Source organism: Protomyctophum bolini (assembly GCF_963924005.1).
Source record: "Protomyctophum bolini genome assembly, chromosome: 21".
NCBI classification, from domain to species: Eukaryota; Metazoa; Chordata; class Actinopteri; order Myctophiformes; family Myctophidae; genus Protomyctophum; species Protomyctophum bolini.
In genome coordinates, this window is record NC_137882.1 from 3,128,283 (window position 1) to 3,144,816 (window position 16,534).

At 43.3% G+C, this 16,534-nt stretch overlaps 1 protein-coding gene across 1 annotated transcript in view; it reads left to right on the forward strand.

Annotated features, from left to right (window-relative positions):
• Positions 1–6,339: 6,339 nt before the first annotated feature.
• dpp6a (dipeptidyl-peptidase 6a) overlaps positions 6,340–16,534 on the forward strand; it is a gene marked incomplete at its 3' end in the record, with an annotated part of 351,171 nt that continues 340,976 nt past the window's right edge. The window contains exon 1 of the mRNA XM_080793953.1: positions 6,340–6,439. Within this exon, the coding sequence (XP_080650079.1) occupies positions 6,389–6,439 (51 nt within the window). The 5' untranslated portion in view covers positions 6,340–6,388. The remainder of the gene's footprint in view (positions 6,440–16,534) is intronic.

The following is a 16,534-nucleotide window of genomic DNA, read 5'->3' on the forward strand; positions in this document are numbered from 1 at the left end:
AGACGTTTGAGCTTGTTGTAGATTGGCTTTATTTATCTGTGTAACCGAGTCAAACTAAAATGAGATGCAGGTGGTGGAAAGTTTGATTACTTATACAGTACATACTGTAAGTGTGGGTTGTGTCAATGCAAATCACCTCCCTTTGTACATGCAGACCATTAGACTTAATTAATACGGCCAAAAACATAGCACAAGTCTTCATGCTAATAACACAGAACAGCTGTATATCAACCAGAGGCATCTAGAGGTATCTACAATAGTATCTCCTCTCTCTCTCTCTCTCTCTCTCTCTCAGGTGTGAGCAGGCAACAGTGCAGCACTAATACTATCTCTCTCTCTGTTTCTGGCACAACAGCGCCCCTACTGGTACTCATAGTCTCATATACTGGTGCTCATGGCCACATAGGTATAGGTGAACACGGACATTGCTGTTCCTTGGAGTGGTTGCACCACTCAAAAAGGGACAAAAACAAGACTTGAGAACTATTAGTGGACAGCGACCCTCAATCATCCATTGGAATGTAAATGCAAGCCTTTCAGCCTTTTGTATCCTACTGTCTGGCAGGTATATCTCTTTGAAAACCTTTAGTGTTACGATTGTGCGATGGGGAGACGACAATTAACACATCTTGCCTGTCCAAAATGTAAGGAAACGCCACTGATATCATCGGCATATCTCTGCCTCTGGGTATCTTCTTAGTCAGCAGATAAAGCAGGAGTCTAGAGGGAGGCTGTCGTGTCGTCGCCATTAGGTTGTTTTGACAGGCCTCGCCCGCCGTTATAATTAATTCTGTTGGAGTTTTATAAAATGATAATTATAGGAAGGCCGTGCTGTTCCCGGGTCCCGCAGCATAGCAGCAGCAACAGGAGTTGGGCATGCCGTGCGAGTTTGGGATGCTCTTCTCTGTTATTGGCTTGGCTCCCGAGTTCCACCAACGTGTGAAAGAAAGATAGATAGATAGAAAGAAAGATCGGGAGCTCATAGTCGCTGCTCAAGATCTTTTATGGACGTGATAAGTTCCGTGTCCTTGAGAGAGTTTTGTGTGGACGCCGGGGCGCCGGCTGGATGCTGCTGACTCATCGGATCATTGTGTCACTCTTTGTGTTGCACAGTTTGCAGGTTGTTGGATCACTGTGTGACTCAGAACACAAAGGCTCTGCACGGGTTTCTCTTCCCCCAGAAGAACTGTCTGGCAGTGGATGGGTAGTATTGGCCTTAACCCATTATGGGCGGGAACCACCTTTTTGGGTGTTAGCATTATGTTATGCTTTAGCTATTGGAAAAATAGCAGATCTACAAACTCGTAGCTACGACCTTGTATAGGTCTGCTATTTTTTGAAAAATCGAAGAACGACTGACATTAGAAACGTAGGTTTTTCAGAAAACTGTCAGGATGTAGAAGACATTTTTTAGAATTTGAGGGCTTGCGGGGGTAGAGTGGGTTTGTAATTACTGTGACACGACCTCAATGATATCAGGAACGAATGGAATGAGTTCCACGTTTGTGTTTTATTGTCCCTTTGTGTGATTTGTGTTGCTGATATTTACTTCTACTCCACTACATCTTAAAGGAAAATATAGTACTTTTACACCACTACAATTATTTGAAAACTTTAGCTACTAGTTACTTTGTAGATTGTATTATTATTATTACAAAACATACATTAACCTCTTCTGTCAGCTATATCCCCGTGTGAAGTGAGGGGCGCTAATATATTAAAGTCTAACTCATGTTATGCTATGATTAGGTGATGTAATGATGATGTAAAACAAACGGTGTCAAAACAAACAATACATTCTCTTTATTGTTAATGAGATGTAATGTTTGTGTTTAGACACAAAACAAACGATACATTCTCTTTATTGTTAATGAGATGTAATGTTTGTGTTTAGACACAAAACAAACGATACATTCTCTTTATTGTTAATGAGATGTAATGTTTGTTATTATAGGGACTAAACAAACAATACATTATCTTTATTGTTAATGGGATGTAATGTTTGTGTTTAGACACAAAACAAACGATACATTCTCTTTATTGTTAATTAGATGTAATGTTTGTGTTTAGGTACAAAACAAACAATACATTCTCTTTATTGTTAATGAGATGTAATGTTTGTGTTTAGGGACTAAACAAACAATACATTCTCTTTTTTGTTAATGGCGTTTTTAAAACAAACATTGAACTAAAAACAAACATTAAACCTGTATATAGGAAATAATTGTAGTGAAGTGAAGTGCGGGCGCTCTTATCATCATACAGGTACGTCATCATAAATCACATGCCATGCTCAGCCAATGAAATCACAAATATCACAAATGTAATTCCGGACAATCACTTTTGGCATCACTTTTCTGCTGTCACTCTAATGTTCAATATGTACTATGCTCAGCCAATCAAATGATCTTATGTTCAATATGTACTTTGCTCGGCCAATCAAATCATCTCATGTTCAATATGTACTTTGCTCAGTCAATCAAATCATCCCTATGGGGTGATCATCAGCCAATGCTTGTGTTCACAGTTTCACACAAATCCCGGAAAGATAATAAATAAATAATAAAATATGATGCCGTTTCCTTACATCTAGACAAGCCTCGAGGAGGGAAGGTGGGAGAGAGAAAGGGATAAAAAAATACATTCTACACTTTATTAGCGATAGAAATATAGAATATCTCTTCATAATACGTCTTATCCTGTAAGAATGTCCCTGCTTTCTTTTTTAAGATATTTTTTTTGCGGCTTACGCCTTTTTATTGGTTTTTGAAGGGACAGACAGTAGGCTGACAGGAAACGGGAGAGAGATGGGGGGGGAAGACATGTAGTAAAGGCCGTGTCGGGCTCGGGAGTCGAACCCGCGGCACACTGCGACTGGATTACCAGTCGGGTGCCCAGACGGTTACGCCACAGCCTGGGCCAAAGAATGTCCCTGCTTTCTTTATCTGTCTGCTCAATGGACAGCAGCTACAGTCCTTCATATTATCCAAGGACGAAAAGGATGCACGGCTGATTTGTGTATAGTTTAAATAAAGGAGAACATATTAAAAGAGAATGATAAAAGTGCTTATACAGTATGTCAAGATATCACGGATGTTTATACTGCTAGATGGTCCCAAACTTTTTCCACAGCAGAAAAGTCTTTACTTTATATCCTCCGATCCGTAATCTAAATACCAAGTGCAAAGGAAATATAGACACTGTTATGTAAGGCTCTGGATTAAGAGCGTCTGCTAAATGCCTAAATTGTAAATATTTGAGTATTTTCTTTGAGTAAATTGCCCCTACCATGGTCTATACAGATCACTCACTGGGAGTGTTCTCACTTTTAACATCGTGGCCTTGTTTGGGAATCTCTCAGTTGGAGATTAAAAACAAGCTCACCCAGACTGTAGTCAAACAGGCAAGTAAGTAGTAAAATCATTGGAGACAAACAATTGCAACTTCAGGACATACAATTATACAACCGCTCCATAACCGAAAAAGCAATTCAGATATACAATGATTCTATTCTACCCATATTCTACCAGGCTTTTTTGTTAAAAACGGGCAAATCCTGCAAACTTTGAAAGCCAATAATGTTAGCCAATTAGGATGGAATATGAAATATCGGACAGATCCGTCTTGAACACATGACTATCGGAATCCTAAAACACGGGACGTGATGTTAAGACTGTCCATTGTGCCAATAGGTGGTGTGGGCTCACATGAGATTTGCCTTGATGTTAAGAGTGGCATTAGGAGGTTTATTTCTTAACTAGGGCATGATGTCAATTTCGGGACACATCCTCAGTAGTGTGCCTTTGAATCAGCGGGTGTGTTTCAGCCTTCCAACACTATATACACCCTCATCAAAGGTGGCCAGCTAAAGGGTGATCAAGCCTTAGCTTGTGTCCCATGCCCAAGCCTTAAGATTTGCCTCCCACAGGACTATGCAAGGCAGGGGCGTCCTCTTCCCTGAGCCAGCCATACAGCATACCTCATATGCCCTCATTTTTGCCACCATGGCCCGTAGCACTTGCCCTAGCCTAGCCCCTTAGATATAGCACTTCATGTAGACTTGGATAGTATTTTAGACAGACTTATAGCTTGTTACGTAGACAGCACTAGAATTGCATTTCATGTAGTCATAGCACTTTATAGTACACATGTATATTGTATAATATATAATATAGTATAGTATGTATAGTTGACATAGATACTCCACTGTTACGTTCTTAGTTTATACATGATTGATGATAACTACTTTTTACTGTATATATGTGATGTATGCCATGCTTTGTTTTTGCTTACTGTAAGTCGCTCTGGATCAAGAGCGTCTGCTAAATGCCTAAATTGTAATTGTAGTGTACACGACTGATTTCTTAAGTGCTTTGGCTTTGGGCAGAGGGAGAGTAAAGTGACAATTTAGTGTCATGTCTGTTATAATCATGTCTTTCATTGAAATGACCCCAGAAGTGTTTTTTTTTTAAGTGAAATGCCTCTTCTATTCAAGACAAAAGAACACTCAGTCATTCATACTCCCCGAAGAGAGCAAAGCAAAGCATCTACAAAACTCACAAACTGGCAGAGATTTAGTCGGATGTCATGTCACCCATAATAGATGAAGCAGCCAGGTGCTTCTGCTGCTTAATTCTCCACAAAAAATCTGTGAATTAATTCTAAACTATGGAATTCTATTTTTTTTTCTCCCTCCTGTATTTTGGTAGAAGAGAGAGAGAGAGAGAGAGAGAGAGAGAGAGAGAGAGAGAGAGAGAGAGAGAGGAGAGAGAGAGAGAGAGAGAGAGAGAGAGGAGAGAGAGAGAGAGATATCTTGGTACATAATTTTTGTTTTGATTGTACTGTTGTAATGTGCTTTGGCAATGTAAACGTATGTTTTCCCATGCCAATAAATCCCATTGAATTGAATTGGAGAGAGAGAGGGGGGGGGGGGGGGGGGGGGGGGGGGGGGGGAGGGGGGGGGGGGGGGGGGAGAGAGAGAGAGAGAGAGAGAGGGGGGGGGGATGAGGGGAGAGGAGAGAGAGAGGGGGAGAGAGAGAGAGAGGGGGGGAGAGAGAGAGAGAGGGGGGAGAGAGAGAGAGAGAGAGAGAGGAGAGAGAGAGAGGAATAGTTGATAATACTGTAGTGTCCTACACTTTGCACTGTGACCTTGTAGATCTGCCATTTTCAAATTATTTTTATATTTTTGAAAAAGGGAAATTGGATTTCGGCATATGGTTATGTTATGTAGCCTACTTGTGGTAGGCTAAGTAGGCCTACTTTTTGATGGCAACACTTTTATAGGCCTGAAAAGCCACCAAACTTTAACTGCAACAGACTATATTCGACAATAAGGTGTTGATACTTTTACTTGAGTAAAAAAAAAGTGAGTATAGCCTGCTTCTTCCAAACTTTTTCGTGTCAAATCAACATTTATTAGGCCACGGACCCCCGTTTTGAAAACATATGCCAGTGACCTCGATAAGGCAGGATTTAATGGCATTTCTATCTCTGGGACCCCAATTTATCCTGTAAAAACCACTGTTAATTTAACTCTGAGAGTGTACAAATCAACAAATGGAACCAAATGGTTCCATTTGTACACTCTGAGTTAAAGACCCATAAGGTTCCATTTGGTTCCTAACTTCCTATCTCTAATTGAGCTAGGTACCCCCTGTAACTCCCTCAAGTACCCCAAGGGGTCCCCGGACCCTACTTTGGCAACCCCATGGGCTAGTTCACAATAAACATAAGTAGCCTACCACTCAGTAGGCTACCTCCGGCAGCTGTGTTCCACAGGAGGCTCAGCCACGCGTCGCATCCACTCGCTCTCTCTCTCTGTCTGTGTCTGCCGCTGTTGTTATAATATTAGTTCAATGACGTGCTGTCCATGGTAATGAAATCATAATTATTCTTCTGCTTTATATTCGCTGAAGCGGAGTATAAACGTGGCGCTGATCGGGAGCGCGATTATTTTGTTTTCTCCTCCACTCCTCCACGATACGAAGCGGAGGAGCATCGGTGATTATTATTCAGATCAGCTTACAAACACACCAGGACCTTGATGAGATGAGAGAGAGCGGACATTTGTTGTGTATACCCTAAAGTTGTTTCCTGGTCTTTTTTGTGTGTTCCTTTATGGGACGCAGGGACTGTGAGGGACACCACACCAAAGGCGAATTTTCCAATAGCGATATCGGGGGATTTATAAAGCCCACCCACCTATCCTGTCTGTATGTATGAAGTGGTTCACTACTAAACAGAGCCAACTGCTGGGGACAGCAACGGCCGGGGGCTAGTGTGTCGGAAGAAGAGGTGCAAAAGTCTGCGAAATAAACAATCATTAAGAAGAAGGAACACAAGACCAAGACCCCGATCATCCAACAAACAACTCCTCCCGACGGCGAAAATGAAGGAGAAGAATCTGATTGAGACGGCCAAGATGCAGGGCAACATGATGGTAAGAGAAAAAAAAGCGTTTTTTTTGTTTGTTTGTTTTCACCCTTGCGGTTCCGTTTCTATCAGTATCAGAGTCGCGTTTTATGGGAAGTATCATTTAGCCTCTCCTCGCACTGACGCTCCGACAGGCAGCTGTGCATGTATGTGTGGTTGTGGAAAACGCGACTCGCTTTGGCATTATATGTATGTCTGGAATATAAAGCCTCAATCTATATCTTTGCTGCCTCGTCACATAATAACGGAGACTGTAACGGCAGCAACATGTTTTTTTTTATGACAGTTCACGCCCTGATGTTTCATGTATCTCCCTCCCGAGTCCAGCCACTCTCTCTCTCCCCCTTGGTAAAACCCCCCAAAAACGAGGCTGCATGCAGAGATAGATCTTATAGTAGCGGATATTATAGGATCGGTGGTGGTTATGATTATGAAAAATGCTTCATAATTCAGAGCCACAACAACAATAACAGTTTTAACAGTTGTAAAGTTTTGTCCCTGCTGTGCTGTGCTGTGTTGTGGGTCTTTTGTAATGGTAATGTAGCTGTCAGTGACAGCCCTGCTGCTGCTGTTGTTGAATAGAAGTGTTGCTCGTTCGTTGTCTCCAGTTCTCCTTATGGGACCTTTAAAGGTAGCCTATAGGCCAGGTATAGGCCATAACCTTTCGCACTGCATCACCCTAGCAGGGGAGACATTAATATTTTACCCCCCCCCCCGCCCCCCAAAGCAGTTGGAGGAGGAATTGCAGGATATATTACCCTTTCTTTCCTCCCGCTGTGTATTGCAGCCAGGGAGCCATGTGCGTATATAGGCTGCTGTAGGCTATGAATATCATAATGTGTTGGAGCTCCTATTTATTATTTTAATTAAGGCATGGGATGGGCAGCATCTGGACTTTTAACCCATTCTGACCTGAGATCAGATTCATACGAGGTTTTACACTGGACACACACTGGTCTGATTAACCCATTCTGACCTGAGATCAGATTCTAAAAAAAATCAGTCGTTCTTCGATTTTTCAAAAATAGCAGACTTACAAGCTCGTAGCGCGCCACTCGGTGGCGCTCTAGCTTGTAGATCTGCTATTTTTCAATAGATAAAGCATAACATGATGCTAACACCAAAAATGGGTTCCCGTTCAGAATGGGTTAAGAGGTTTTTTTGGCTTGTTGGACATTATTAATGACTTGTGGCCTTGGCTTATACTATACTATACTGCCCACCTGTGATCTCCTCTTTATTTTAATTGCCATGAAGTTAGGGCCTTATTTATAGCTATAAGACGCTGGCCTTGGAGAGTTAGTATAGTTGCTCTGCTCTGAAAGCACAGACAGAAGGCCATTTTGGGAAGATGGATATGGGCCACAGCTGTGCAGAGTCGAGTCAGGCTTCTTTTGGTAAATGGTTCTTCAGCCTGAAACGGGCAGTCCCTCCTTCCTCCTCCCTCCCCCTCATGATGTGTTCCACGATATTATTCGTCTGTCTCTCATGGGACAACCCCAGCTTGGCTGCAGTGTCCGCGTTTGTTTATCCTGGGATAATGTAAAGCAAACATCTCTGTTGTTTACCTGGAGGATATTGGGTCTCAATTTCTATATCGGTTGAAATCATGCATTGTGTTTACTCTGTGTGTGTGTGTGTGTGTGTGTGTGTGACAGTGTATGTGCGCGCGCTGTGCCGTGTGTGTGCGCGCGTGTGTTTACTCTGTGTGTGTGTGCGTGCGTGTGCGGTGTGCAGTGGATGTTTTCATAGCTTGCGAATGGGGACTGTTTCCATTTGAGTCCACCGTCGCTTGGCTGACCACTCAGCAGTCACCAGCTGTCACCGTTTGTTTGAAATGGAATGATCACAAAGTCAGGCTTCCACTATAATAATATCAAATAACATGTTTTTGTTTTCTTCTTGTCTGTCTGTACTCTGTAAAAACAACCCCTGTTTTGGTCACTAGGACGGTCGAGGGCTGATGCACTATACGAGTGGTTCCAGAAAACTGGTGTCCCTCGAGGTCAAACAAAATGATACATTTTGGAGGGTGTTATCACGACCTGAAAGGACCTAGTCGAACCCTTTGCAGCAGCATTTACACACACGGCAGCAGCATGTGTTAATTTGACTCCAGGACGAGTAATCAGGGCACTTAAGTGGTTGTTTTACACCCTGATGATAGACCAATCTTATCTGGCCTGGATAAGGCGAGCCAGCAGATGTAGCGTGTGTAGTGTGTAGTGTGGCGGCCTGGCGCTCTGTCTGTCTGTCTCTGGTTTCAGATTTACCTGACAGGCCTGTCAGGACGGGTTACCGACTAAATACTCCCGCTGGCCAGCGGGGCATGTTGGCGTTGATTCCACAGTGCAGTGTGTGTATGTGTGTAGGCCCTGCTTCTTTCCTTGGCTCTAGGCCAGTGTGACCTGGATAGTAAGAAATTGATCTGATTGTTTTTCACTGAAATATTGATACTGTCCTTTTTTTTTCTTCGTGCGACACTAAAGGTCTCCCTCCACACACCGGGGCGCGAATCGGATGCGAATTCAGATTTTTAGCGGCGTTTCTCCATCGGTTTTTCCGAAAAACTCGGCCGGTGTGCAACCACCTTTTATGCATAGATTGTTTGCGTGATTCGGGGCCGTGCGTGGGGAGAAAACACACACGCATGCATGGCACACAGGGTTACACACACACACGCACACGCACATGCACACGCACATGCACACGCACACACACACACCCACATGCAAACACCAGTATTAATTTTGACAGAAAATTGTGATTTTAGTCTTAGTCTTTTGAACACACCATTTAGTTTTAGCCTTATTTAGTCGTCTGAAATTGTCTAGTCTTAGTCTTAGTCTTAGAAAACTAAATAACAGTATAGGACTCCCTGAGGGTGAGAAGCGCGTGCACACAATCCGCCTGGGTGACGTCACACTGCTGGGCGAGAGCTGGCGCTTTGGCATGGGGGGGGTCAGATCAACATATGGAATGAATTCTGTACGGTCCATATATGGAGCGTGTCTTGAGCGTACAGGGTTTGATGAGGTCAGATCAACATATGGAATGAATTATGTACTGGCCATATATGGAGCGTGTCTTGAGTGTACAGGGTTTGATGAGGTCAGATCAACATATGGAATGAATTCTGTACGAATGGCCATATATGGAGCGTGTCTTGAGCGTACGGGGTTTGATGAGGTCAGATCAACATATGGAATGTCAGAACAGGTCAGCTCCATATATGGAGATCTAAGGGCTAGAGGTCAGATGTAGAGTTGCTGGGCCCACTCCATATATGGAGATCTAGGTGATGATCCAGTCTTCTCCATGTATGGTCATCCAGGGTTAGATGAGGTCAGTGTCGTGATCTTCATATAATGGAGATGGCCATATATGGTGGCGTGATGTGTCATGATGCGTGATGTCACGACTCACGAGGCGTGCCCATATATGGAGGCGTTAATGGTCTCCATGATGTCACGTGATGTCACGAGGGCAGATCCATATATGGAGATCTAAGGGTCTCCATGATGTCATGAGATGTCACGAGACGTGACAGAGTGGCTACCATATATGGAGGTGTGAGGGACGGACGCGAGATGCAGGTTTTCATAGTAAATGCAACCTTTTATTCTTAGTCAACAAAATGAACACTGACACACACACACACACACACACACACACACACACACACACACACACACACAAACACAGGCATTTTAAGAATGTATTCATGTCCACACAAAGGAAAATCCACAAGGACACCAACATTATGGGTGCAGTTATATGTTACAATCACAAGCCTATGACACACGTTTGGAATCATGATACAGCAAGAATGTCACTCAGCAGCGTCTCTGATAGCCATATTCATTCACACGACGGTGCTCAGGACACACACACACACACACGCACGCACGCGCACACACACACACACACACACACACACACACACACACACACACACACACACACACACACACACACACACACACACACACACACACACACACAAAACATATATACTTTTTTTTTCTCCTTTCACCAATGAAAGGAAACTGTTCCTTGGCTTCAAGATGACAGGTTTATTGCACAGTGGGGTGTGAGCTGGCGTCTCGTCTCCTGGTCCCTGCCAGCCTGTGGGCTATATACTGTACATACTGTAACAGGAGAGCTGAGAGAGACTGACTCTGTGGGAAGTCTTCTTCCAGATCCGTGTCTCACGAGAAGACACCCCGCATGGCGTTCACTCTCACCGTCTTATCCCGTTTAAGCCTGACGTCGAAAAAAAACCCCCAAAAAACGTTCGCTCTGAAAGAATAAATATTCAAAGATTTGTGCGCGATTTTTCAAGCTCATAGCGCGCCACCGAGTGTCGCGCTACGAGCTTGTAGATCTGCTATTTTTCAATAGCTATAAAGTGTAACATAATGCTTTAGTTAAAACACCCAAAAAGGGTTTCCCGTTCAGAATGGGTTAAGCACCATGGGGTGTTCTTCTTTTCTGGAAGGGGAAAAAGCAAAAGCAATAAATAAGTATATTTATGTCTATCTGAAAAAAGTGAAGGATTCAATATCTACAGTATAGTGGTGGTGTTATTATTATTATTATTTGGGCTGCGATGTCCCCAAGCATCGACAGTGCCTCATAAATACCTAATGCTGCATTCACATCATGGGAAGATATTACAGAGATACAGTAGATACAGTCTACTGATCATTTTTGATGGAAGCCGCCGACGAGAAGCTCTGAAGCGAAGACGATGTTTGTAGCTGTACGACAGATTACGTAAAGATGCAAAGCCCCGATATGCTTTGCATCGGGGGTGCATGCTTAGTTTTAGACTAGTCATTGGTGTCAGACATGGGTTAAGGTTAGGTTTAGGTGTGCTGCCCCGTGAGAGGTGAGGGTTTAGGGTGATGGTTTGAGAGTTTTTGATTGATTGATTGAAATATTTATTAACAGTTTGCAGAATTACAGTACATTTCAAGCACAAACTCAATACAAAGACTGTTAACTGTGAGTGGACGACCCAATTAAGCATTACACTCGTTACAACAGGGTCCACATTGTTCAATTCATCAAAACATTTAGAGACGTACAAATATATAGTTAAGATAGGTTGTAGTTGTAGGACTAATGACTGGTCTAACCAATGACTAGACTAAACCAAAAAAAACTGTCTAAACTAAGTACTGCACCCCTTTGCATCTGCCCGTGTGAACGCAGCATATTAACTGTACTGGCCGTGGACAAACTAATATTGTTGATGCCTTTTGCAAAAGAAGAAAAAGTGATTACATTGCAGAATGTGACGAATGGGAGTTTAATACACGCCATGACCTGTTTGGCCTTCGATAAGATGACGACCAATCAGGGAAGCCATTCGGGTTTTTGCCTCTTGAGGGCACTAACTCCTTTTCTTTTTTAGTGCTCTTGCTCCCGGGTGCTTCTGTGTTTATTCCTACTAACAACAACAACAACAACAACACTACATGTTTAGGGCAGTCGTTCTGACATGTTCTGCTGTTAGCAGAATCTGTCTTGAGGGATTAGATGACGAATAATGAATGTAATGCCACGCCTATTAGCATAACTGTGTTTTAACATTTCATATAGAGAAGCCCTATTTCATATAAAAAGCCCATAAATAACAAGTATTTACAGTACTGTGATGCGTCAGGTATAGGATGGGAGGTTGCATTCTGAAGCCGTAGTTTGTTTTCTGCTCTTTGGTTTTGTGGAGCAGTGCAATATGATGATGTGACGTCTGGAGTCACCATCTGGTTTTTTTCCTCGGACTGCACACCAGAAAAACGGCCCCCATTATGCTGATGATCTAAATGAATGCGTACAAGGCTGCTGTCTGTCTGCCGCCTTTGGCAGAAGCGTGCGACCATTTTGAAGCACCGCCACCACAGTACCGTCCATTGGACCACCTCCAGAGCCCGTTGTCTCTCTTTCTCTCTCTCTGTTTGTGTCTGATTGCGCCGCAAACACACCTCTTCAAGGGCACGCAGACACAGACACAGTGGGGCGGTGTTGTTGAACAAACTAAAGATGGGTTGCCCTTGGGCTGATGTTGTAAATAGTATTTCTGTTGCTGCCAAAGCATAAACTCATGGAAATGAACGATGGATGGATATGTTTAACCCATTTAGGCCTGACATGTGCTTCTAAATCCTGACGGTTTTATGAAATACCTCGTGTTTCTGTATCAGTGGTGCTCAATATTTCATGTCAAGGACACCGAAAATTATATTTAATCGGCCGCCGACCCCCATCTGAAAATATGTTGTTCCAGGGACCCCCCCCAGAAGCAAAGATTTGAGTTAAAATAGTTTTCATGATTTTTTAAAAACAGCAGACCTACAAGCTCGTAGCGCGGTACTCGGTGGCTCGCTATGAGCTTGTAGATCTGCTATTTTCCAATAGCTAAAGTATAACATAATCCTTAAAACACCAAAAGGGGTTCCCGCCCAAAATAGGTTAAATAGTTGTCCTATCCTCTGGTCGTCGTGCTTGTCACGTTTGGCCTTCATTTTAATACAAGCGGCCGAAATGAGTTTTCTTCGACGGGTGGCTGGCGTCGCCCTTAGAGAGAGGGTGAGAAGTTCAGTCACACGAGAGAGACTCGGAGTAGAACCGCTGCTCCTTCATATATATTGTGTCATATATATTTGGGGTCCAGCTTGATATGAATATGTGTGAGAACCACTGACATGGAAACATGAGGCTTTTCAGAAAACTGTGCACCACCAGCAGAGCCGGGTCCATCCACTCCACAGCTGACCAGTCGACTAAATCACCATGTCATTAGTCGACTAAATCACCATGTCATTAGTCGACTAAATCACCATGTCATTAGCCCAGCACTCTCATCATGCTGCTGTCCTAGGATAAGGTCACTATGCAAAGTGTCACTTTTTTGTGTGTCTCATTTGCATAATGTTTCGTGCAGACTAGAGCACACAGTTTGAAGACAGGATATTGCTCTGGTTTGCGAGGCCGGATATTACTTATTCTCTATTATAATATGGGGTTGGCAGCAGTGGCTCAGGGGCTAGAGTGGCCCGGTAGAGAGAGACCTATACGTACCCAGTTCAATCCCGCGTTCCCCCCCCCCCCCCCCCCCCAGAGTTGGTGTTTTTGAAGTTGTCCTTGAGCAACTCTTCGAATTGTTCCCCCGATGACCACGTTGGTGCCTTGCATGATTTCCTCCACCATCGGTGTGCGAATGGGGTGAATATAATGCACAATCTATGCAAAGTCCTTTTGATTAACCCATTTAGGGCCACACGTCGAAATCAAATCAAAACGTTCGCTCTGAAAGAATATATATATTCAAAGATTTGTGCCGCATTTTTACAATTAAAAACAAAATAGCAGACCTATACAAGCTCGTAGCGCGCCACTCGGTGGCGCGCTATGAGCTTGTAGGTCTGCTATTTTTCAATAGCTATAAAGTATAACATAATGCCTAGTTATAAAACACCAAAAGGGGTTCCCGACTTCCCGTCCGTCCAGAATGGGTTAAAAAAAAGAAAGAAAACGTTGTATAAATGCACCATTTACCATTTTATATAGTATCTGGAACAGCTGTTTTGCGATTGGTTTCTTTTTCTACTACTTGGATGTCCTTGGGCTGATGAATACATTTGGCTGGAGGAGTGCTACTCTGTCTGCATGATGAGGTGTTTGTGTGTTTGTGTGTGTGTGCGTGTGTGTGTGTGTGTGTGTGTGTGTGTGTGTGTGTGTGTGTGTGTGTGTGTGTGTGTGTGTGTGTGACTGTGTGTGTGTGTGTGTGTGTGTGCCTGTGTGCGCCTGCCTCGCACTCAAAATGCATCTGTGAGGCAAACAGGAGGCCTGTCAAACTGTTATCACCGACCGGAGCTGTTTTCAATAGCTGTGGAGTTGGCTTCACTTTCTTTGATGTCTACTTTTGATGTCTGCTTTTTTAATCATATGAAGTGGAATCACAAACACCATGTCGACATATAAACAAAAAAAGGTTATTATCCGGTTTTTGTTTACTTTCCACCCGACCGTGACGATATCAAATATGGAATGCCATAGAACTTTATTTAAATACCACAGATATTTATTTCTCTCTCTCTCTCTCTCTCTCTCGTTCTCTCTCGTCATGGTTGGTGCTGAGAATCTGTTGAATGATTGATACATACAGTATCTCATTGTATAGCTTCACGCGCAGTCAGGTACTTTTCCTTTTACAGAGACTGGTCAATGGACGCTCCGAATGACATGCTGTGACCTTTACCAGCTTGACCTGAATTAAAATCGATCCGATCTATTCTATTCAGTCAGACTCGGACGGTAAAGCCTGCTGCAACTATTGTAATGTTGTGTTTTGTCTGCCATCATTACCCAATGGATCGTGTGTTTCAGATTGACTTACCGGTATGTTATCATTCTGCATCAATGAGGTGATGTAGTGGTTCCCAGGCATGTGTTTTCATTCGGAGATTGTGGAATAGTTGGGAGAAGGTGTAACTTGAAGTGCAGCTTCAAGTTACACCTTTAACTAATCTGAAAACACGAAGGCTCTGTGATCTGGTGATCAAAGCCAGCTTTCTGTGCAGGGTCACAGGGGGCCAGCAGGGGCCACACGAGACTTCTATTATATATATTTCTTTACATTGTCTCTTTTATATTTCATTTTTCAGGTCCGTTGACTTGAAGCCATTCGTTCCCATGCTTTAGTTTGGCAGATTGCTGCGTGAATGTTCTTGATCGCTGCGTGGCTCTCCCGTGAGACCACAGCGAACACCGAGGGCTGTGCGGAGATGGGGATGGGTTGGGTTGAAGGCACAAGACGAGGCCGCGGAACGTGGAGAGGGCTGTGATTTATAGTGACCTTTATGTGGGCCACGGGTTTCCAACGGCGCCATACATATTGCAGCAACAACAACACTAGCCCATTCTGCGCGGGAACCCCTTTTGGCATTATGCTATGCTTTAACTATTGAAAAATAGCAGATCTACAAGCTCATAGCGCGCCACCGAGTGGCGCGCTACGAGCTTGTAGGTCTGCTATTTTTTGAAAAATTGAAGAACGACTGACACATAGAAACATAGCTTTTTCAGAAAACTGTCAGGATGTAGAAGACGTTTTTTAGAATCTGATCTCGGGTCAGAATGGGCTAGAAGCATTTCATTAGGACTCGCAGAATCCATCATACTGAATGAACGCTTCCCTTTTTTGTACGCAAGCAAAGGCTTTACACAAATATTTTGTATAGCATAGTCAGTCACACAGCTGTGTGTGTGTGTGTGTGTGTGTGTGCGCGCGCGGCAGATGGCCCATCATCTGTTACAACATACAGTAGCAGATGAAAATGTAATGATGGCGTCGGTAGATTTTTGTCTCGTGTACTGTTCTGCGCTGATGTGTGCCGATTGGTTTGTCAATAGACGACCACCGCCACCCTGTAGAAAGGACGGAAGTCGTGACAGAAGAACCTGTTGCCCTGTGTGTGAATCCTCACCATAACCTCAGTTAAAAAATACACAGGGAAAACATATTTTAATATTATTAACAACATCAGGGGGGTCTATTAGAGTAATATTAACTCCATATAGACAGATAAAAAAATCACGGCACTTCTTTAATTGTCTGATGTTTACAGAGTTGAAATGGCCTCTTCGGTGGTGGACTTTATTTTAAAAATGAATACAAATGACAGCTGCACCACCGTCTCTGTCGACATACAAATATTGTTTTTAGCAAAAGGCCGATGCACACCTCAGAAGGCTATAGTGACAGGTGCGTAGGGAAATAAAGCATACTTAAAAAGGTTATCTTTGAAAGACAAAGAAGGGTCCCGCACAGCGCACACTGTCAGAAACCTGCCAAAAAATGTTGCTCTTTATTCAACGTTTCGGTCTATTATTCGACCTTCATCAGGACGTCTGTCCTTATGGACGTTGGATAAAGAGCAATAGGTTCAAGGTTCAAGGTAAACTTTATTGTCCACAAGGGAAATTTGTCTTGGGCTTTCACCCCGGCTATACAGCCACACATAAAACATCAATGACAACAAAAATACACTACAGAGGAAGACACAACATTACACCATGGCACACATGATGT